Here is a 23,745-nt window from a genome sequence, read left to right on the forward strand (position 1 = left end):
GCCGGAACTGTTTTGCGTTCTCTAGGTGCGGAGGGAGCCGAGCGGGTTTGATGACGGTCCTTCCTCTAGCATTAGGAGGTTTGGGGGCGGGAAAGCTCCTTGGGGGGCCTTACAGGTGAGAGACAACAGCTCTTCCCAGTGCTCTGCTGGAGAAGAGGCTGCAGGCGGTTGCAGCTGGGTCCCAGGGTGGCGGGGCTGACAGGGTCTGGGTTAACCCTCTCCTCCTGCTGTCACGGGCTCCGTTTCCCTGCCGCTCCCTCTACCCAGCGCCGCTCCGATGGCGTGGCACCAGCCTGGGCCTTGCTTGAAGAGCTCGAGAGTTGTTTTAAGTCAGAAGCTGTGTTTTGGGTGCATGTCTTCTCAGTGTTCGAGAAGCTCGGGTGTTAAACCTATTAAAATACTTGTCTCTTGATTCATAATAGCCTTTCCGTGTGAATCCCCACGTGGCCCGGGCGTTCCGGGTGTTCCCAGAGCGATGTTTGTTTGCTCAGGGCCCTGGTTTGTCTTCCTGAGGTCTGGAAACCTCAGCCTGGGACGTGTCGCAGCGAGAGGACAGGGGTGTGCAGGGGGAGAATGCAGCTCCCCTTTCCATGAGAAACTGAGCAAGGGCTGAATCGGCAGCGGGTTGCCGCACCTCCCGGCGCGTTCCTGCTTGGGAGGAGCTGATGTATGTTTCCTAATTTAGACTAACCCCTTTACTTCTAATGTACCTTGAGCAATTATTAAACAGGTCACGATTGTCTTCATCAAAACATGCACTTCATCTCCTGAATATCATGAAACGCTATTGAACTCAGCCTGCCTAGGCTTGTAGCACAGTTCACTGCAGCGCGTACTTAAATATCTCCTAGAAAAACAAATTCCAGCTGGGGAAAATAGTTCAGCGATGTGTTGCAGTGTCTTAGTTTTACTTTGTGTCTTTCTATATACAACATTAAAAAAAAAAAAATCAAATATGCCACAAGCAAGTGCTTGCCAGATTTAGCAAACTCTCTTTATTTACATACAAATACATGTACACATATATTCTGTATATGTACACATATTTAAGTGTATATACATACATGATTTCCACATACTCTACAATAAATAGCATGTAGGGTTTTCTTTTAATTGCCTACAGTGCTGAGTAAAAATACATGGCAATAAAATCATGGCTTACAGCTAAGTTACAAAAGCACCAACCACTGAACTCATAGCAATAAATCCGAGCTTATATACAGCCAGAACGAGGACACGCTATACAGAATACAAAGTAGACCATCTTGTAGGAATCAACAGTAATAGACAAACTAAAAAACATCATTTAGACCAAGAGAGGCTCTGTATGAAATAAGATGAAGGAAAACATTAGATTATTGATCAAACTAAACCACACATTTAAATTTGTCACCTAGAGAGAAAAGCAAATTAGCCAGTTACTTGTAGTATATTTTTAACAGTAATTTTTTTGTATGAGACTTCACCAAGGAAATCAGAATTAATCTCACGAGCGAGTCTTTCTGAGCTGTCATAGTCATTTGTCTGGGTGCACACCACTTGAACAGAGTATTTTAATAGTACTTTATTTAGGCTGCATGTAACTTCTTGGACCCTGCATGTGAGTTTGACTGTAGGCAATAAAAAGCACTTCCTCAGCCAGCTTCTTCCAGGGGACCTGTGACATCGAACCATCGCAAAGGACCGTGATAGCAAACTGGCAGCAGCAGCAAAATCAATACCCAACGGAAGCGCAGGGGATTGATGGTTGAAGCTGCAGCGCTGGAGCTAGCTGCTGTTGACTGCTGTGGGAGCAGCATCTGTCCTGTTGAAGCCAAACCACAGCCGGACCCTCCGTTCTCGTAACTAACTACGGTGGGGTGATGCTATTCTGTACTAGGGGAAAGTCGGGCTGAGTATTTTTGTATCGACAGCAATTGTTTGAAATCTGCTTTATGAGGCAAAGATGCATAGATTTTTTTTCTTGTTGTTGTCCCCTTTATTTGTCATTGCTTACCATTTTGACATAAGGTATGCAATGCAATGCTAAGGAAGACAACCGGGTGCCGTTAAGCAGAAAGCTTGTGTTGTTCAGGTATCGTCCTAATGCTGGGATGTGTTTTCCTTGCTACAGTGCAGTGCTAAGAGGGCTAGAGAGCAAGATAATTGCTTCCCTTAAGTGGAAGCCTGCCCCTGTTGTTCTCAGACTTAAACAGAGATTATCTTTTTCCAAGGTATGGATGTTCTCTATCGCTGTAAAACTAGTAGTGGTGTGTATGAAAACATTTGAGAAGGATCAAAACCAATGGTGACCATGGAAGGAAGAAATGTACACCAAACCTGCACAGCTGGGGGGGGTCTAGTAAACTAAAGCTCATCCATGTCTAATTACATCATTGCATATCTATGGGTAAGAAGTCTGAAGGAAGAACCACTCACTCTTCACTTCAATGAATACGTACAACTACTACAACTCATAGAAATGCAGATTCCTTTCCTTTTTTTTTTTTTTTGTCCTAGAAATAGCACTTTCTCTCAGTATTTGGACTTGATTCCTTGAGCCCTGCGTGTGTAACATCCTTTATGAAATTGATGGGAGAGCTGTTTATTTGGATTTTGTGTATAAACAGCTGGGAGTCTGCTTCATCTTTTGTTCTTTATATTGTCATCTTCTAAAGTTCCCAATGAGAAATAGGATCCTGCTAAGTGCTGTCCAATTCAAGTAAAAGACGACCTCTCTGCCATCGAGTTTAGTTTAAAAAAACTGATTTTCAAGCTTTGATGTTCATTACAGATATAATTTTGTTTGATTTTTGTCGTGTGTCTGCCTGGTAGTTCCCTTATTAATGATGAGAGCTAAAATGCAGTGGTCTCAAATGAAAATGATTGTTACATAAATAGTTTGATTATTTACGATACAGCACAAACACAGCTACAGTTTTTAAAGACTTCTTAACCTGATAGGAAAACATATTCTTCTCCAAAAGGTTAATGGAAATGCTTATTTTGACGACTGATGCTGCATCTCTACAGTTACCCACGATGGTATCAGCCAGAGGACAAGTAGGGAGTCTCACTATGGTAATTATAATCAGGACAGACCTTTTGCACCAGTTTGTAATCTACGCTGTAAAAAGCGATGTAAATGCAGATAACTTTAAATGGTTTGGAACACAACCAGGAGACATGGCTTTGAGTCTGCTCTTGATAGCAGATCTTTGAAGGGTCGAAATTGCACAAGGCAGTTTTTTTAGCGCGGTCTGTTTTTTCGTACTCGATTCGGCAGTTGAAGGACTTGGATTCCTTGGTCTCCAGTGTTGACTGTGGAGACGATTCGAACTCAACCACCTTGGAAGGTGGCACCAGGCTTACAGAAACATTTCCCAGACCTGTGGAGTTATGTCGGAAATAAACACTGAAGGTCCCATTGCCGTGATCGACGATTTTCCCTGTGATCAGGAGGTTCAGCTTAACAGTTTTGATGTTAGAGTGGAAGTCGCCCCATCCAAACATTTTCTTGAATTTCCCAGTTTTTACTATAGGTCTGCGTTTAGTTCGTGCGAGAGATTCCTGAACCTCCGTGATGTTGGACAACCAATCCCAAAAGTTTTCTGTGCTGTCCGAGTAGGACACCTGGCCGTGTTTCAGTACTGGAGATGGCTTAACAAACAGGCGTAAAGGATTGATGATCCTGGAATGGACGACATTGTCGACCAGCGTCTCTGCAGCATCCTTGTCTTCCCAGTCCAGCACGTCTGTGGCTTGCACGACTTGATCAGCGTCACAAAATACCTGTTTCAAAACAGAAAGAAAGAATTGTACAAAACGTGAAAATAAAACTGTCAAGATACAAAAGGAGCCATTAATATTTCTTTTTACACCAACAGGGTCTGAACCAGCCCAGTCACGTGGGCTACTGTAACGAGTAATTTCTGCTACCCCATGAAAGCTCAAGGATTTTACTCAAAATAGCTTACGGAGGATGCAAAAAGCTCAATGTGAGCCATCCACTGGAACAAACGGATAAATCTCTGGACGGGTTAAGCACTGGGGACAGACACCCTTTGCTCGCAGATTTGTTAGGTAAGGACATGTCTAAGGATGCTGGAGGACCTGAAGAGCAAGTGGCACCTCTGCTAAAAGATGGAGTGAAATAGAAAAGCAGAATTTTCCATTCCCCTTTGGTTTTTTCTCCCCGCTTAACATCCCAACTGCTATAAGCTTAAAGTCCTCTCCTATTCAGCTGCTTCTGGTGTTGTAACTGTGTACTACAAATGTTTATTATACATTTGTCTTTTCTTGTGTTGCCTCTTCCATTTTTTCCAAACTTAGCATGCCCATTTGTGCTCTTAATTTGAGACAGACCGCAAAAATAACCATATTTTTGGTGCGTTGGTTTCAGGTGCCAAGATGCCTGTATTTATCAAGGCCTACCCTTCAAGAAGCGCAGAGCACATCTCATCGTTTTTCAGAAACGTGACCAGGCCAAGCTAAGTCTAATGCAAAATTGTTTGCAATCGGAAAGCAAATAACTACTTCTGGTAGCGACAGAATGGAGTTAGGTTTCAGAGTCAAACACGCAGGTCTCAGTAAATAGCAGATTTCCAATTTAATGTAGAAACACATTGCCCACGTACGTTCCTCTTGTACACTGTGAGAGAGAAGGCCTGTTGAAAATGCATATGCTCAAGAGGTCAGAAGCAGGATCTGTGTTTCAACAGGCTAGAAACGATCATCTAACTTTTTCTTTTTAGGTCCTTTAAAGCTTGAATGTAAGTTTTGGAGAATGTGTTTTCAGGGTTTATTCTCTTCAGGACTGTCTTATACCATCATCCTAATGTACAAAGAAAAACTTTTCCAGCTGCAATTATTCTTACGAAATGCGTGAACAGAAAGAAAAGGCGCTTAAAAGGGAAAGAAGAAGGAACAGTGTCGCACTGTCCTCATCCCCAAACTGCTGCTGCCTCCTCCTCCCGGCACAACGCTGCTCTCGCTTCATCACCGATCCTGCAGTGCCAGGATCGGGATGGTGGACTCCCGGTATTAGTACCGCACAGGATGGAGTTTTCACTGTCCAGCTATTCAGTAGGCAACTACCGCAAGATTACGGGGTGGAAGCTTCCCCTAAAGCAGTCGAAACACCGAGCGCTGATGCCGAATTCATGGGGTGGGATTTTGTGCTGCTTGTCTCACTAGGGAAACTGCAATGCTGGGCTTGCTTTTCCCTCTGCTACTGAGCCCAAAGGGGTCTTCTATGCCTTTAGTTCCTAGCAGTATTCAGTTTCTATAATTTTCAACTGTTATTTCTATAATCTTCAATTTTTCATTTCATCATCTGGCAAAGATCAGAAACTTCAAAGCCCTTAATCTTCACTGGGGCCTGTTCTCTTGCAATAGGCTCTGAACCAGAGCCCAAACCCGCTTACCGCATGTTCTTCTTGATCATCCCTAATGCGGTAATTAAGATTGAATGGTGAAAGGCAGCCATCGCTATTGCTAAATAAATCTACGGCTGGATCGAAATGTAGTGGTCAGGTGTGTCTCTGCAAATATATGTTATTTTCTTCTTCAGATTAGAAAAGGGGGAAAAAAAGACAACAATGATCACTCTCAGCCTGAGACCTTGTATGTCAACTTTCTGCCTCTACGCTACATTTTTTTTATGGCTGAGCTACGAACCCAGGAAAATAGGAGATTCTAATGGAAACAGTGACAGATGCTTATCTGTACCAGCACAAATAGCGCTGTCATAACGGTGCTGGGGGAAGCATCGTTTCCACTGTGATGGAAAGCTCCTGGTGAAGCAATGTCATGTTTATGCATGGTTCTTCAGCCACTTTTAAGCCTGCTCGCAAGCTCAAAATCAGCCGGGTGTTGCTGAGAACAGCTGGCCATCCCCACTGCCAGGGAAAGAACTCCCCTGCTGCAGAGAAGTGACTCTGTTCAGATGAAACAAGAATTGATGCACACGTTCACCCATCCCTCACCCCAAAACTGACCCAAGGCCTTTAGAAGCACAAAAAAGGCTTTTCTGCTGCATTTCTAGATGCCAGCTGGGACCAGGGGCCTGGCAGCGCTGAAATGCCAGAAACTTTTCTCTGGGTCTGCACAGCTAAATGATCTGCTACTTAAAATGCTAATGACCACTCAAAACCATGGACACCTATAGTTGGTATTGTTGTTAGCAACTGAGCCGGAGGGAATTGTGGTTGGAAATTTTAAGGAGAAATACATAGAAACGAAGCTGCCTGGTTCACAGGAGGTTCTAACTTCGCTCGTGTCTGCACCCAGCTCTGACTATCCTCTGGCAAGGGCACAGGAACACACGTAATTGTCCTTCTGGGCTACTGTTCTTTTGCAATGTTTATTGAAATCCATGCAATGGCTCTTTTGCTTTTCTCCCCTCTCCTTTTATGAAGAGATCTAGGGGGCACTGAGTCATGTGTTACTGGTAATACTCAATGTATGTCTCCTCAGGGGGCTCTCACTCCAAATGAGATAGCAGAGCATTGCTTTCTGAACTGCTTTTTTCAGAAGGCTCTGAAATAAAAAGAACAAATGTGTAGGTATAAGGTTCGGGATGGCCGAAGGGTGGGAAACATTAATGCATGCTAAAACCAGGTGGGATTGTCACATCGATAAGGTATTAGGCCACGATTATTTCAAAACCATGATGGTGGAATTGAAGAGTTGCATGGTGCTAAGCTACTACTACTTTTAATTATTGATGTGTTACACTGAATGAGGTGTACTTATAAGATAATGAAACGTGTCCCTGGAGCTACAGTGACGTGGACTATTTCATGTGGCAACGAAACAGCTTTCACAATATGGGAACACGAAATTATTAATATGTTGAATTATAAGCATGTAATATTCCTCTTTAAGGCCTAGATAGCAATCACTAGGCACTGTTGAAAATTGTACCTTACACTTAATGCGAGTAGTTTTTTCCTCCTCCTCTGTGAAATAGTTTGCAGACTGTAGGATTCTCCAGTCTCGCACAGCCTTACTTCTTGACTCTGCTTCATCCTACTGCTGTCTTGTTTCCCTGATTTCATTATAGGAACGAGATTCAGAGGCTGATGGAGTTGTCAGCTCAGTCAGTTGCAGGGAAGGGGACTTTGCAGGCTCTGGGTAGTACATTTGTTGTGTTTTGCAAATGTTCAGTAAAAAGGTGCCTAACAAAGAACCGCCTGGCTCTGCTCAGTGCCCAGCGCAGAGGCAGGAATGAGGGTGCGTTGTTCAGAAATGTGAATAATATTTGTGCTTTTTAAATGTAAAACCTTCTTTGTGCGTGTGCAGATTTTTTTTCTGTTTCGAATAAAGCTTTCTGCAACATAAGAGAACCGAACTCTAACGCATCGTTTTCCTCTATACATTGCAAAGGCCCTTCGCTTGATGACAGCTTTTTGCTATTAGCAAGGATGGGCTGATGCTCTTTGTTCAGCTGTTTAGTCATGTTGGTTAGCAATTTCTGGGAAATAAAAAAACCTGTATTAAAAGAATGCAGCACATGCTGGAAAAAATGACTTCCTCAGCATCTTCCCATTTCAATATAATGCTTCTCTATAGTGGAAAATATTGCTAGTAGGGTATTTGAAAAATACTAGCTTAGGGAAGTTAGTGTATACATTTAAATAGATGGCTATTGCTGTAGTTCTCCTCTGCTGCACCTGCACTTTCCCATTCCCTCCAAACCATCCATTTCCAAACAGAAGAAATCACCTAATCTTTTTCCGTATTACAGAAGCTGTAAAATGTCACCCAGTTACCCAAAAATTTCCATTAGACTGTAGATATTTTCCAGTAAGTGACATAATCTTGGACCCATCGAGATGTACAGAATCCACAATGTGCTGTTTTCTTTTGCCAAGTTAACCGCAAGAACAGCTCAAACCAACGTATGATGGGGTTTATATTTATGTAGTTTTAAACTTCAAACCATTGGTTCTTCCCATGCGCTTCTCTGAAAGATTGTGGTTGCTCTTCAAAACCTTTCTCTTGCATGAATGAACCTGACCATGGTAGAGCAGCACAGGGTTAAAGAACATTCCCTGTGAATTATTTTTGAGGAGCGAGCCTGCGCTGATGAGACACTGGTATCAGTAAATGCTGTGTTTTCTCTATTTGCCCAAATAAATTTGGGCTCATCTTGAACTTGCTCCCACACCTTCCTCTGTGGGCAAGGCACTAAACACAAGCAGGTGTACCCGTGCAAGAGTTAATCGGTTTGATGCTTTGGGAATTTTATCCAGGTTATTCATCAATCACCTGCAATCATTTCTATAGCTTCACCTCTGCCAGGAATCATTTAAAAACTCTCGGCAATTAGCTGAAATAAATAGGTCTGTTGGGATAAACAGCTCTGAAGCACCATTCGGCTGCTCGCTGGTGCCGCTGTGAGCTTTTCATCCCGCCGAAGGAGAGGAAGGGGTGGTAGGAGGGAGGTGGTACTCAGTAGCCTCCTCCCGCCCCCAGTTTCACCAGTGAAAAACTCATACTGGGAGGCTTCCAGTGGCCTCCGCACTCTCTGCTGCTTCCATCCCTGAGGCTGTATCTCGTGGGTTTATATTCGTGTCGCCACTGCAGCAGCATAGGATATTTCTCTGGCTTCCTCGTGCTAATTTCAGTACCTCACAAGCCGTGCGCTGCAAGGACAACGCAGCATCATTGAGCGGCTGTACAAAAACCTCCGTTTGAAGGGGGTGGGGGGAAAAGAAATAGCTCTGCTTTGTCTGTTTGAAAATTCAATGATTTCAACACATTTATCAAATTTTAAATAATTTATGTCTTGACAGGCCTTATCAATTTTGCAAAGCACACACATTAACCAGATACAATGATCTCATATTAGCTTTTTCAGCATCTTACACTGGAGCCCAGAAAGATTAATAAAAACTCAGCCCGTCATCAATTAAATGGAAAAACATAAAATTGTGTTCCATTATAGCCCCTTTTTTTTTGCAAGAAAATGATGACGGGTTCTAATAATTCATCACAACAAGCTGAGCTTGAACTTTACTGATTATTAAATACGTTTTTCCCAAAGGCAGAGGCCGTGATGGGTTTTATGGCAGCAGATGTGATTGCTGTCAGGAATGCTTCAAGGAATTCAGGAATTAAGCAACATCTTCTTTTAGCGGCACTGTATAAAAGAGCCATGTTTGTTCCATCTAGTCACAGCCTTATTTTGCAGGATGTTATAAGCCCGTGTGCTTTTGTAATTGTAACTAACTTTCATTTACCACTGCAGCTTTTGCTAGGAATAAAAGCTGTGAATTAACAAGTTGGCTTACCATACAGAAAAAATCCTTAAGGATGCCTCGATCTTCAGCTGCCCAAATGCATGCTCAGGTTTTTGCTTGGGAATTTTTGATTTCTGATCCCTTCTCCCAAAAATTCTGCTGGGAAGCTTTTGGATTTCCCTTGAGAAAACAAAACTGTGCAGGTCAGCCTGCCCCAAGAACCAAGGAGTTGTTTTGCACTGAATCAAAAATCTTTCATTTCCAGACAGGTCCCAAGATTTGCACTGATTCCTCCTCCTCCTCCTGACTTTGCAATCAGCTGCTGCTCCCAGCCAACTAGCCCCTGTGCCAACAGTAGCTGCAGCAAGTGAAAATGGAGTGTGCACACTGCTTTGTAGGCAGCATGTAACATCCTGCCATGGTTTGGAGTTTGTGTTTTTTCTCAGAAGGTGTATTTTAAATTAGGTAAGTATGGAGGAGTTGATATAAGCTACTTATTGGAAATTGTTTTTGTAAGTTAAAAAGAGTATGTGAATACCTGAGGGCCTGACAGCAGGGTGTGTGGCTCTCATACTGGGAAAATAACAAGAGAGCTCCAAAGAAATACAACTAACTTCTGTATTTTATTTCAGTTGTGAAGAAAGTACAAAAATTACTTGAAATATTTGAGATTAAGGGACTGCTAAAACATGGCCGCATATTTGGCTGCTTGCTTTACTTCCTGAGACAAATTCTTCTGCCGTGGTTATGGTGCCGTTGGTGAGGGACCCCGAGGTGCTCAGGGTGACCGTCCCCTCCCCGGCGGGTGGCCGACGGGCAGCCAGCCCGAGGGGCTGGCGGGGGCGGCGCGCGGCCCCCCCGCCCCGGGGGGCGTGGCAGCCTGGTCTGACCCATGAGGAGCCCGTGTGCCGTCTGTGTTGCACATAGTCTTCCAAGCACCGGGCAGGTGGGAAGGAACAGAGTGAGCAGGGATGTACTTTTGTCAGAACTTCAGAAAACAAAAGAAATGACAAAAGGCATCTCAACTGGAGGCTGAGAGCAGGGTCTTTGTGTCCTGTGCAGCTCTGGAAGCAGTGCTTGCAGTTTGCAGCCTAGGAAAGAGGAGAGGTGCGAGCTGTATGCTGGCAAAAGCGGGACCCAAATAATAGTGAAGGTCCTGCCCATTAGCTTGATTAGTTGAGCAACTATCCCAGTTTCGTTACACATTTGTCAAAAGCTGGGAATTAATTATTTCCCCACGTAAATGAAGAGACTCCACAGAAATTGCTGTCGCCATTTACCCATGCTAATGGGGCTGGTGGGATGTGAATATTCAGAAGAGAGGCTGAACCTTGTAACTGAGGATGCCCTTGCTCTCCAGGCACCTGAAACGCTTTCCTATGCTTGTACCACCTCTCCCTTGCTAAACTGTAAATAAATAAATACCAGCTAGTTGTTGTGACTGGCTTCCTCTCTCCTTTGGGCAATGACAGACTCCTTGAAGTACTCTGGTGCAAAGATAAAATCAAGTCGGAAATTCAGAGTTCACCTGCTTGATTTCTGTCTCATTTTAAAATGGATCAAAAAGAGGGACTATGGGGTTCACCATGCTAATTTCAGCAAAGATAGCCCTTACGGGGGGAAACGGCAGAGCAGGGAGTGGATTGTCAGAAGCACTGAACTGTAGCTGGACGGCGGCAGAATACCCAGACTTCTCAACCCCCCCCCAACAAAGGTCATGTTAGGGGGGGTTGCAATTTGGAAAATTTTACAGGCTAATGCAGCTATTGCTACTTTCTTTCATTTGGAAAAGGTGGACAGAAATCCCCTGTTCAATAGCTAATATAATTGGATTGCTTTAACAATGTTGTCCTGTCTCCTGTAGTTAAAACTAAAATGACAAGCTGCTTCAGCAGAAAAAAAAGCCTTCATAATTGAACCTTGCAGCCCATTAAATTTTCTGCTTGTAAATGAATCCTACAAAGAAATTCCCCCCTGCAGAGGGATGCTGTACTAGCATCCCCGCCGACAGAAGGGAAGCCGATCGTTGCTGTACCGCGTCCTGCTATCAGTGAGTGCTGATGGGGCTTCCTCCAAAGCCATCGGTCTTCAGCATTGCCAGGAAAGTGTCAGAGCAGCGCAATAGGGAAGTGACAGAAAGAAAATGAGGAATGACAAAATAAAACTATATATCAGTATATTAATTGTGAATATTAATACTTTCTGACATATCGTTGTCTGAAAGTCAACTAATACTGCTGAACACAAGTACACGCTTAAATACCTGAAAGAGACACGACAATAAGGGTAAGCCTGAAGCTTGCTTTCACTTTTTAGCCTTTTGCCTTTCAGGAGTTTCAAATTGTCACCGAAGGTAAATCAGAAAACATAAATTGGAAACATGAAAGCCAACATGCGACTCAGCACTATTTTTCCATCCTATAATATGGCAAGTTCCTCCTCTGCTCTCGCGGCAGGCATATGGGAAGCTAATGAAGTGCGGTTCACGGCGCACTGCTGAAAGGTGCTTTGCCATTTTTCCTCAAAAAGATCTGAGAGACAAAGATCTCCAGCTACGTCTGTACATACCTAAAGGCTAGGGAAGGTAACAGGTAGAAATCTTTACTTTAATGAGAGTGCGAGATGATAACATCCAAATAACCCACAGATAAACATACAAATCTAAACCAAAGGGGTATGTTGGGAGAAGTTCCAGTTCAGGCTACGATTTCATTGCATATTTTTAACCAAAACAGATACTTCAAACTCAGTATCACACTTTACAGAAAAAAAATCACTTTAAAATTCTCCAATTTTTGTGAGAAAACAAAATAGTGTTTTACTAAAACAGCATTTCAGTAAAGAAACAAAATTGGGAGGAAGAAGCAGCAGAAGAAAAAAAAGTGAAAATTAAAAATAAAGCCTGCAAGGATTTCCTTTTTCGAAAATGTATTTGTGGAAAGTATGTGCTGTCTTTCCCGCAACCCCGACGAGTAGTTTTAGGTTATCTGAAGTGTTCCCTCCAGCCTCAACTGGACAAATTGCTTAGAGAGTTGATTGATCATTGAATTGATCTACCTTTTTGCCAAGAGAACAGAAAATTTGTTCTGAGAAATGCTTCTTGCCAAAAAATGTGCACAAATTCTACTCTTGAAGACTTCACCTCTTTCTACTTGTTTGTTCCCCCCCCCCCCCCCAAATCTAAAACAGACATCTCTGAGATAGAAAATATCTATTTGTATGTTTGTAGAGGAATGACTCTTATAATTTGGTTTGATATTACTAAGTAGTTTTTCTCTTTGCTATATATGAGGCATCCAGCTCTTTTTGAAGTGTGGAGAGGTAACATAAATGTAAATGTGAATGATCTGGAAAAAAGTCTTGTACAAAAATATCTAATTCAGTTACGATAGATATAGAAATCTTAGTTTATATATATATATACACACACATAAAAATATATTAAATATTCAAGAAGAATGTTTGGTTCACAACAGGACAGACAAGGGAATGCTGTCACGGAGTGGGTCAGTGATCCCCCTAACCGGCTGCACAGTGTCTTGAACTGTGTTCGAGATTGACTGTCCTTCAGCAACTAAAATAAAAAGGTCACCGAGTCTATGAAATACTAACGGAATAATCTAGCTAGGTGGGACTCCTGAAGATAGACGGCTAAAAGCTGAAACTCTGACTTCAAAAATCAATGTGCATTTATTTCAAGAACAGTTTCTAATCCTGGTACCTGGAAGGGAGAAGATGAAACCTGAGCTGAGCGTGTGGGTTCCCATTTGGCGATGGCCTGTGTCTTCTGGCCGTCTGAGTGCATGTCAAGGCTGTGGTGTGGGGGACACTTCTTTTGGCAGGGGTCTTCAAGCAGGTACCTCTAGCTGGCTGTTTCTGCTCTCTACACAACCCTCTCCCTAGACCTGGCATGACCATGGTGCCTGATGCAAACCAGATCAAGGTATTTGTCCATCTTGAAGAAGAAAACACAATTCATGCTCTGACAACATATAAAAAGGAACTGATTTTCAGGTGCTTTTTGAGTCACTGCGTACATTTCCTTGAAGTTCAGGCTGCACTCTTGCAATCTATTTTGCACTGAGCTTCACTGGTGCTATAGACACATGTATTGTCTTACGGGACTGAGACTTGTGCTTTTAGGACGAAGATTTGGCATTTAGTTATTTTTAGAAGACATTTCTATTCACCTGGAAAGCTTGAGAGGTGCCCCAGATGTTTTCAATCTCCCCTGAAGTCACCGTGCCACTTGCAGACACTGCTCTGCAGCTTGCAGGACCAAAACCTGAACAAGCCTCCTCTTACCGCAAATTGGAGGGGGAACACTCAGCTCCTTTGCCAAGACAGCACCTGCTGACCATCCGTCTGTTGAACTTCACAGTTCATAATTTTCCCTCCTGCTTATTTCTTTAATGCCTGGGAGATTTTGCTTTACATTTGCTGAGATCAGTTCATTAAAATACTAATTTCAAACTGTAATTATCTGTTGGTGAGCACTGCCGATTGAACCAGCGGTAGCACTGATACGCTCTTAGCTGCAGGAGCGTTCACAGATGCTCGGTTCCCTCGAAGCTCCTAGCAGGAGTCACTGTGGCACTCAGCTAGAGGCAAGGATTTTTTTGGGGGAAATGTTTTAAGAATCATAGTTAGCCATTAAGACTATTTTATGTGGTAGGGAAAATGCATTAACAGAAAACTGCTGTATCTGTTAGAAATGAACCTGATTTTACTGACATTGTCACCGAGGTTTTGTATGCCTTGTAAATTTTAAATTAAAAATCAATTACGGAGCAGCCCTTAATTTCATCTTCGGAGTTGATCCATATTTGGATGCGAACTCTGAGACCCCGAGTGACCTCCCTCCAGGCTAAGTACAACGCAGCAAAGGCTGATTTTCTATCTCACTACTCACGTGCCATTATTCAATTTTTTACAGCATTATGAGGAAGAAAGTTTTAATAATTGAGCCAGATTAAATGAATAAAAGGATGCTTCTGACAAGTTAGAAACAGAGAGAAGCTGGGCATTTCTACCAGATTTCAAGCTCTGTATTATTACAACGTGTAAGAGATGATTAACAAAGAAAAATATTACAGTTATCTACTCCCTTTGAGAGTCTAACTAATGAACCTCTAACAGCTGCTGTTGAAAAAATCAGTAACACTATCACTATCAATTTCAAGACAAAGCACAGCTGACAGATGTTTGAAGTGATAAATCAGGCTGCACAAAGATTAAAATAACAAGCCCCAAATGGCCTTTAAAAGACAAAGGTGCTGCAGCAAACTATTTTCAGCCACTTTGGATACTGTCAAAAGTTAGATCACCGATACAATTATCTTGCAAAACAGTAATGACCAAAGTAATATGTTATGAAAAACCTAACAATGGCAATACTTGAGCCAAGTTTTTGAAAAGAAGAGGTTTTATAGTCATTTGTGCTTTTAATGGCAGAACTGAGACTGCTGTGCTGCCCTGGATATTACTTCTGGGAACGAGTTATGAAAAGTATGCACTGGGCTGAAGCATAAAATGTAACTGAATTGCATTCTCGTACATTTTAATTAATCCTATTTTAAAGCAAGAAGTTACATTTTAATAGGCAATGAACACCATTATTTAAATAAGGCATAAGATTTTTGTGTTGCTTCACTGCAGGCTGCATTTCCTAACAACCTGTCACTGACGTGATAGAGATAAAGAACCCACTCCTGGAAGATACCGTGCGCTTGCAAACTCCGCTGCCTGTAATGGGAGACGACTGTAGCGAGGGGAGAGCGAGCTGAAACAAATTCCAAGTTTCTGAACTTTATCTCCGCTTTCATTAAGTGCATCTTGTCAGAGGGTGCACAACTCTCTGTCGGGTTAGGGAGGAAATGCTCAGTTTAAAGAATAAAAAAATGCAGATATTTTCCTGGCACCACTCCTGGCTCAGACAGGGTCCTGTGGGAGGGATGGTAGGACACGCTGCCTGGCTGCAGTGCCGTGCGGTGCCACGCTGGCTCGAGGTGGTACCCGCGCCACGTCCCTGGCTGAGCACAACTCGCATCACTTTCACACCGCGGTTTAAGCACAGCTTAGGGACACCACAGCGCTCAGCGTGCAAAGCTGGGAGTTGAAAAGAGCTGCCACAAGTGCTTTCTGCTCCGACATCTTGGGAAAGCTGTGGTCACCCCAAGTCCCTGGGCGATACCCCTCTGCTAAAGAACCTCTTAACTGGGGTTATTCAGTGACTCTTGGCGATTCGTCCTGAATCCTCCTGCTATTTGAAGGATGTGTGGATGTACACGAGTCCATCAGCTGGGCAGGCATGGGGGGGAATGACTAGTAATCTCAAGTTCAAAGCTTTCTTCCAGAAAACACATTTCTTTGTTTACTTCAAGCATGATGTTCCTTCCTGGAAATCCTGCTTCCCCTGTGCGCTTTTGTTAATGCCCAGGGAGGGGGGCAGTCAGACCCAAGCCACTGCTAACTGTGGGCGCTACTCCATACATTCTTGGCATGTCCCTAAGAAAAATATTTCCGCTTAAAAGCTTTATGATAGAAACACGTGGGAATTAATTAACAAGAGTACGCTGGATTGCTACCAATACGGAGGAAAAAGATGACCTACCGCTCAACAAGAAATGCTGTGTGTTGTGAGTTAGGCTGCCTGGGGAGGGAAGGGGTACAAACGCCGGGGCCGAGGCTGCTTCGGAAGCGCGGCAGGCAGGTATGAGGGTCACACGGCGGGGAGAAGCTCCTCCACTTACGTCTTTTCAATAAAGTGGAGGCCCTTTGGGAAAAGCCTGGCTAGCACAGGGGTGTAGCCTTCCCAGGACTGCGCCGAAGACCAGTCTCGTGCTGGGGGGTACCGAGCAGCCCCTTCTCGCTGCCCTTCCCTGCCTGCTCTGGCAGAGATGACTCCGTCGCACTGATTCGGGATGAAGGCAGGGCCGAGGTTTGCCTTCCTCCCCTCCATGCAGCCAGGCGTGGAAGCTGGGGTTGGGCTGGGAGCTGCCTGTCCTCACGCCTGCCAGGGGAGCAGTGGTGTGCTGGCTCACAGCTTCTCTCCTTCTCACAGCTTGCGTGAAAGACCACGGCAGTTTTCTAAATTAAATTAAAATCTTTTTCCTTTTCAAACCACTTAGCATGAGGTAGCGCATTGGGGCACTTTGAGATATTTTATTGCTGCCTACACACATGCATGCATGCTGCTTTCCTAAATGAATTACTTTCTTAAAGAAGAGAAAATCATTGACTGAAGCTGCCTTATTATTAAGTTTTAAGGTGAAACAATATTAGCCTTTGCCTAGTAGCAGCCAGCCATGCCTGAAGCCATTGTGCGCTGCGTAATGGTATGGTAACAGTGACTTCATACTGTAAGGTCCTATTGAAATCCAATCTTAATCCTTTTTAATTCATTCAGCCATCTTTTATGTCCTCCAGAAAAGGAAAAACAGAATTCCTTTCAGCCTGAATTTGTTTGTGCTTCAAAGATTTGGGGAACAGTTTGAAATCAGTTGGTCAAATCCTTTCTAAATTAAAAGCTTCCTAAAAAGGAAACATTTTCCTTAACTTTTTTTTAGCTACTTACCCATTTAAAAACTCAGCTTTTTTCATTAATTTTTTAAAGCAAGCAAACAAACAAACAAACAAACAAACCATAATTAGTCCCATTCAAGACTAGTGCTAGGTACATGAAATGTTAATTTCAAAATTAAATTATAGGTTTGAGACACTTAAAAAATTATGAGGTCCAAGTTTGAAGTCCAGTCACCATGTAAGTTTTAACAGGGTTTAATTAGAAGTTGGTTAGTCATCTGCCCTCATATAACAAATCCATGACTTGGGTTTAAAAAAGGGAGAAGAGATGAGTTTGATATCCAGTTCAACTGGAATAATGTCACAACACGTGCCTGGCTTGTTCCCTTTCAGTCATTTACAGAGATATTTAATATCTAGGATCTTTGTACATGCACTGGAAGAAAAGAAAGAGGATCTGAAGAAAGAAAGGCTGACATCAGATGAAAATGTTATGTTCTAGCACAATAGGAGTTAATACAAATTGCTGTCATTTGCATATAAAAATATAATTTCAAACCTATTTGCTCCACATATGCTATATCTGTATCAAACAAAAAGGGAATACATTCAACACATCTTTACATCTTTCAGTCTTTCTTTTATTGTGAATTACTGTGCACATAACCCCAAGTATTAATTTGGTCTCATCCCATGAAGCATTTGATGTATTTCAATTGGCATATAAAGAATAACATTTTCAAGTTGTATGAAAGAACTGTACTAGCAGGGTGCTTGCAGTTGGTGAAACAAGCACTAAAGGCAGATAAATCACCCGCTGGAGGACTGTGGGCGGGGGAAATGGGACTTGAGTACATTGCTTTCAAGGCACACACGTCTAAAACATATACCCTAGATAATGTACAATCCTAGAAACACGACAGCAGGAAGCGCTCTCTTCGGATGCATACTAAAGGTGTTTTAGAGGAAAGGCTATACAAAAGCATAACCTTAAAAAGTCTTCCCTGTGTTACCATGAATAATGCAAATTGGAATGCAAATTTCAGTGGATCCACGTGTTGGAACAGCAAACGGTATCCCAAACCTTTGACTGCAAAACCTCTAAAGGCCTAAATATGAGGTCAGTTTGGATAAGCATTCAGTGAGAAATCTCGGCTCTGTTGGCTTCACTCACAGCAGACTTTTTCCCCCCAAAACTTTAGATAATGCCTACATTATCCACATTGCTCTGTTAACAACCCCTTTGACTCTCTTCCCTGCTCCTGGGCTTGACCATGCACGATAACAAAACCAAAGTGTTCCTTCCGCGCCTCAATGTTCAAATTTCTTTTGGGATTTTTCTTTTTCAGTTGACCATAGTCTTGAGCTCTCTGGCAGGTAATGAATTTGCTTCCAAAATGGAGTTTGATAATTTAAGATTTACTCTGAAAATAGCCACTCTGCAGTAATCAGTTCTCACCGCTTTTTAAAAAGCAGAACGAGCCAGTTCTGAAGAATCCATAATTGCAAATAAGACTTACCGGTCACTGCTTAATTCACGCACTGTCTGTGTCTGAAAGGGTTTAATATGAAATAAGGTCTTTCTAATTAAGTAGCCAAATTCCGAGTCTGTATAAAAAAACTAACCACAATTTATGAACGGGTTTGGGACTGAATACTAACAAGGGGCATGAGTAATCTCAAAACCCAAACAATTTGGGGTTAGGAAGAACAGATTTTTAAAGCAAGAGAGATGAGATGCGAGCGGGTAAGCAGAAGGTACAAGAACTGGTGAAGTGTAAGAGAAGTCAGGCTTAAAAAGACACACATTCCTCCTTGTTTCTAATGCGTGTTTTCATACAGATTGTGGCGATCAAAGAAGGAAACAAATCTAAATGTAGCTGCTGCCCAGACCAAAGCTGGTAATAAGCATACAACAGACAAAAAAGCAACCCTCTTGTAAATGTTTTAAACTGCCTCCTGTGGATACAAAAGGTGGTGCTACAGGGACAGCCAGTAATCCTTTGTATTAAAATTGAATGTGCTGCCCTATGTGGTCAATTACAAAAATTTTCTTTAGTCCATAAGTATGTATGTGCATGACTGAATCAGTAATAAAAATGTGATTTTATACATCTCCGAGTCTCCATGATCAGGCCAATAAACTGTGTTACATCAAATAACATTACAACTTCTGATATCTATGAAAGTGCCAGTTGCTTGTGATGAGCCATTTCAGGAAGGGCTTGTTTGTCTGTCCTACCCGCCCGCAATGCTGCAGGGAAAAGGATGAAGGGAGCACAGCCCCACGCCAGTTCCCTGTGTGCCTGGATCACCCACCAGTACAAACTTAATCTGGACCAGGCATGACCACCAAATTAGCCAGAGTATAGGCATGCTAGTGTGCTACAGATTTTGGTTCAGAAATTTGTAAATAATCTGGTTTCCCTGTTCATCTTGGCTGGGGTTGAAGCAAGGAATCTTCCAGCTTCTGTTTGAGGTGTAGCAGCTTCTTGCCATCCACAAGCCACGCGCGGAGGAGAGCAGTGAGAAACAAGGACTATTATCACCTACATTCAGACAACAAGAAGCTTGAACACTTATTTCACTGAACAGAGAATTGGTATTTCCAAATCATGCTCCAGAAAAGAAAATCTTGGTCGATCTCCTTCCAGTCAGCAAAGGGCAACACCTCATTGGTGTAGCTAAGATGCATGTGGCTCCTGTTTGACTTTGCTTAGGGCTCAGCTGAATTTCAGCCAAAATTCTGATAGCTGAATATGGATCAAAATGTCTAAACAATTTTGATGTGCACTTCATTGCTGCTCAATACTCAGGAGGAGATGTTTTCTCCAGGGTGCCAACAGCATGCTTCACTTTGCTGCTTTTTCTCCCCTGGTCTTCATGGTCAATACACAGGATAAACGTAGCACAGATTGGAGGGAGGAGGAGAGGTCGCTATGCTGCTGGTTTGCTCCTCTCTCTGGTTTAGGATGCTGCTTTCCTGGCCTCATAGCCAGACCATGATGTTCCCACCACTGCTCCTCTCTTCTCAAGGTACGAGAGCTGCTCCCGCTCAGGTCTGGATTCAGGAATGGGGGGTCGGCCATGTGCCAGCAGCTTCCCTGCTGGTTGTATTCCTCCCCAGTGCCATCCCACCTGGAGCTGTATGCTGGGAGGACATCACTAATACCAGGCTTTGCATTAAAGACAGCCAGTCTCTTCTTCTGTGTCTTGGTTTGTCATGGAAACCCTCTCATTCCCCACTATCGGTGAACGGGCATTCAGGCATGCACGCACAAAACTGAGAGAAAGCATTTAATTTGGAAGAACGTAAGCACTAAAAGGTCAGATAAAGTCTGATATTCTACATTTAGAGATGTACTTGATTTCCTGTACATTAAGTCCAAAGCTAAATGTACTACACCTGGGTCATTTTCTTGTAATAAAAGTCTTGCATTTTGCATGAACGTATGAGGAGAACATTCCCTACCAGAAGTCAGACCCATGCAGCCATCATGAGTTTCAGTAAGAAGTAGCTGGAAAGCACGCTGGCTGCAGATTTAACTTCTGTCTGACAGCTACAGGCTAGACTCATGCAAATAAATGATACGTGATCGTGACAAAAGCGAACTATAACACTAGGTAGTCCTGAGAGAATATACTCTGTTCCAGGTCAAGAATGGCTAACCACTGCCTTTGGTTTTAATTATTTATATTACGTGATAAATGAATTAACGTGATACATGTGGTTTTTATTGCTCCACCCGTGGTTCAACTGAGCATCTCTTATTTTTTGCTGTGGCTAATATTATAATTAAACCTTGGTATACAATCTGGGAATTTATAAAAAAAAACTCAGCTGTGCTGCACAAAATATTTCTTACAGAACCATTCCTTTTCTGATTTCCTTCATGCCTACATTATTTACAGAGCAAACAAACAGAGGGAATCAAATCACACAACCTACAAAAGAGTGAAAAACAGGGCCTTACTTGCTCCCAGTAGTAAAGAAATGTAGCGTTAAGACTTGAAACTCATTTCCAATTTTCTGTGTTTGTACCATGGTCTCTAAATGGTGCATTATCTCACATACCAGATGTGCAGCAGTATCTAGGTACAACAGGGTGCGATAAGTATGGAATTTCATCCCTATTTCTGTTTTATGTTTTAAGTCAAATCCTTACTCTGATTTTAATTTAGGTTGTTGTCTTGTTTTCTGTGTGCTTGGGGGGAGGGGGGCGCGCAGGAAAGAAGTGAGGAGTTTAGCGTTCAATTATAGATATGGAAAAAGAAATCATCTGGGACTCAGAGTATCTTAAGTTAACACCACAAGAGAAATCAACATCCAAACCTCTAATTTTCTTTAAATCAGTGTAAAACTAGAGTATAGAAACAACTTATGCTGATGTGATTAACTCCACTTAAGTGGAATTTGCCCCCAAGACAGCAGTCTCTTGGCTGACACAACAAGCTGCATTTGGCACTGAAATAAAGTGGAGAGATCTTGAAAGTTATCTGAACCACTGTCAAATGCTATTCTGAAAACACTATTTGGATATTAAGTAATTTGAACACATTTCAATAAATAACCCCGTTATTTTTGTGTTACTAAGAGGTTCACTAATAATAATAAAAAAATACTGTTCTGTCTCAGCTGAGAGGTGGTAACTTCGTAAAGCAGTCAAATGGTGTTGCAAGAGCATGTTTTTCATGTATAAGTAGTCACCCTGGAAAGAGAGGAAATAAAACTTTGCACCAGGATGAATATAAAATGTGGATACAGCATGCTAATTTTCTGGTATGTTAATACTGTTTGGGTGTTGGAAGGTGGGAGTTTCAGCTCAGGGCAAAAGAGAGACCACAGTGGGGGAAAACTAGCTTTATTCTTCAAGGCACATTTTTGTCTTGCTGTTTCTCCAGGAAGGTTCCTTCATCTGCAAGGAGTCATCAGGTGCTCTTTGGATTCAAAGGAAACATCTTGCTGGTTTCTGTGAGCTTTGACTGGGGCCCAATGCCTGAACATCAGCGTGGTGCTGATGGTCCTGTAGGTGCGAAGATGGTTTCTGTGGAAGTTGAAAAGGTTTGGTTCTGTGCAGGATCTAATGGCTGCGCACCTTTAAAGCCGAGCGTGATGCGCAGTGCTTCCAGTTATCCACAAATGAATGAGCTAATTAAATTATTTTTTTTGCTCTGGTATACTGCATAGTCCAATTAAGTTGCTAAGCCAATCATCTTGAAATAAATCAACCGTATTGTTACATAATTCTTTTTAATAAACAGAGATATCATTATATGAACTAGGTTCTAAGGGTGCCAGATGCTCCTAAACAGGGAGTCTAATTTATTTCATTGATTTTAAGAAGCAACCCATTCATGTGTGATAGCTTTTATCATCCAAAATGCTAATTCTTATGCTAATTCTTATCTGAGCTTAAAGTAGATTTCTGTCTTTCTCATACATAAATGAGAGCGCAGAAGAGCTAAATATGGACCTTCCTTAATTCCCCATCACACAATCACATAAAACTGTTGTCCCAAAACACTGAATAAGCGTCCTTTTTGACACAATTAATAGGATTGCAATAGAAAAGAGGCCAAAAAGCCCTCTCAAAATTGTCGCACCCAATATGAAGAAAAAACATATGACCTTTGAAAACAAAGGTTTTGCTGAAGAAAGAGCACATGCTGGAAGGTTAGCACTCTGTAATGGGAAAAGGAGGACGGACCGGGTTCATTGCCAGCCCACGGTGCTGCCCAGTAATTGTGCCCAGCCCTAGAGGAAAGCAGAGCACGCTGGCAGCCAGCGGGGACTGCAGCGGGCTTAGCATCTCAGACAGACTGGGAAACCTTGTCCCCTCTGTAAAAAAAAAAAAGATTATGTGCTTTAGTTTTGATTAACGTTTCAAGGATACGATTAAGGGAGATGGGAAGTAGAGATGTTCCCTTCAAATACTGTCTATGACGTCGGCTCCTTCAGAGGAGAGCATAATGCTCAAATCTAACCCCGTAATCAAGCAAGATTGTTTTTATCTTTCTGCCCTTGGTTTATGCTTTTTTCTCCCATAGAGAAGATTATACAAAAGAAAACCTGTTTTGGTTGTTTTTTGTTAGCTTCATTGGGGGGTTGAATGAGTCATACAGAAGTCAAGGTATGCAAAGTAGCTTTAGTCGACAGTCCTCTTCTAACCCGCCAGCAAGTGATTCCTGAAGAAATTGCTACGGAACATTAATAATCCGCACCGCTCAAAGATGCAGGCCATCAGAACATCATTGAGAAGAAAGAAATGGTGATTACTGCATATTTCTGGTGCACCTGTGCCTACCACTTCGATTTGTTCCTGTTTATTTTGGACCTCAACAAAACAGCTTTTGCTTTGAATTTTTAGTTGGACAGCTATTTCTCTGGATAAAAGTTGAAGGAAAAACCCCTGTGGTTTCCATTTGGACATTAGAGGGTTGATGTGTTTTGCTGTCACATTCTATTTTTAAATGCATGACACTGCACAGGTGTTCAGATTCCAAATCCTTAGCTAAATCTGTCATTTCTCCACAGCTTGTCACTACATCAGCTAACAAACTGAGGGGAGGAGGAAGTTCCCATACGGTAGAAAACTGCAAGTGCTTGATAATGGTTAACGATAATTTCTTTCCATAGCTGAAAAATATCACTACACTTGATAAACTTTGAGGTGTTATAATTGCTTTGAGGTTCATTTGCTTATCTAGATTTTCTCAATTCAATAATTTACCTTAATATGTAGGACACAAACCAACAGATGATTAAAAATGCAAATCGTTTTTGCAGGAGCAAAAGTTGTTAGTCTGACTTGGAAGCAGAGGCTGGCAGTTTTACCTCTGCGCTTGCTATCCATAAAACACTGGCTGAATTCAGAAAGATGAGTTACAAAGAATTACAAATCATCTTCCTGTGTCTGCCTTAAGCATGTATTATTTCTGTATCTGTGGGTATTGCTAAAATGTAACACAGCAAAGAATATAATAATCAGTATTT

The 23,745-nt window shown here is 42.3% G+C and overlaps 2 protein-coding genes across 2 annotated transcripts in view; one reads left to right on the forward strand and one right to left on the reverse strand.

Annotated features, from left to right (window-relative positions):
- The window catches only part of SPOPL (speckle-type POZ protein-like), a 60,568-nt gene extending 37,774 nt beyond the window's left edge, over nt 1–22,794 (forward strand). The window contains exon 10 of the mRNA XM_009318940.1: nt 21,654–22,794. Within this exon, the coding sequence (XP_009317215.1) occupies nt 21,654–21,939 (286 nt within the window). The 3' untranslated portion in view covers nt 21,940–22,794. The remainder of the gene's footprint in view (nt 1–21,653) is intronic.
- Nucleotides 1,964–4,978, reverse strand: NXPH2 (neurexophilin 2). The gene is made up of 2 exons (XM_009319015.1): nt 4,918–4,978; nt 1,964–3,818 (listed from the first exon to the last, which is right to left on the reverse strand). The coding sequence occupies exons 1-2, from the start codon at nt 4,976–4,978 to the stop codon at nt 3,028–3,030; spliced, it is 852 nt and encodes a 283-aa protein (XP_009317290.1). The 3' UTR covers nt 1,964–3,027.
- Nucleotides 22,795–23,745: the final 951 nt, after the last annotated feature.

Source organism: Pygoscelis adeliae, unplaced genomic scaffold, assembly GCF_000699105.1.
Source record: "Pygoscelis adeliae isolate BGI_AS28 unplaced genomic scaffold, ASM69910v1 Scaffold222, whole genome shotgun sequence".
NCBI lineage: Eukaryota > Metazoa > Chordata > Aves > Sphenisciformes > Spheniscidae > Pygoscelis > Pygoscelis adeliae.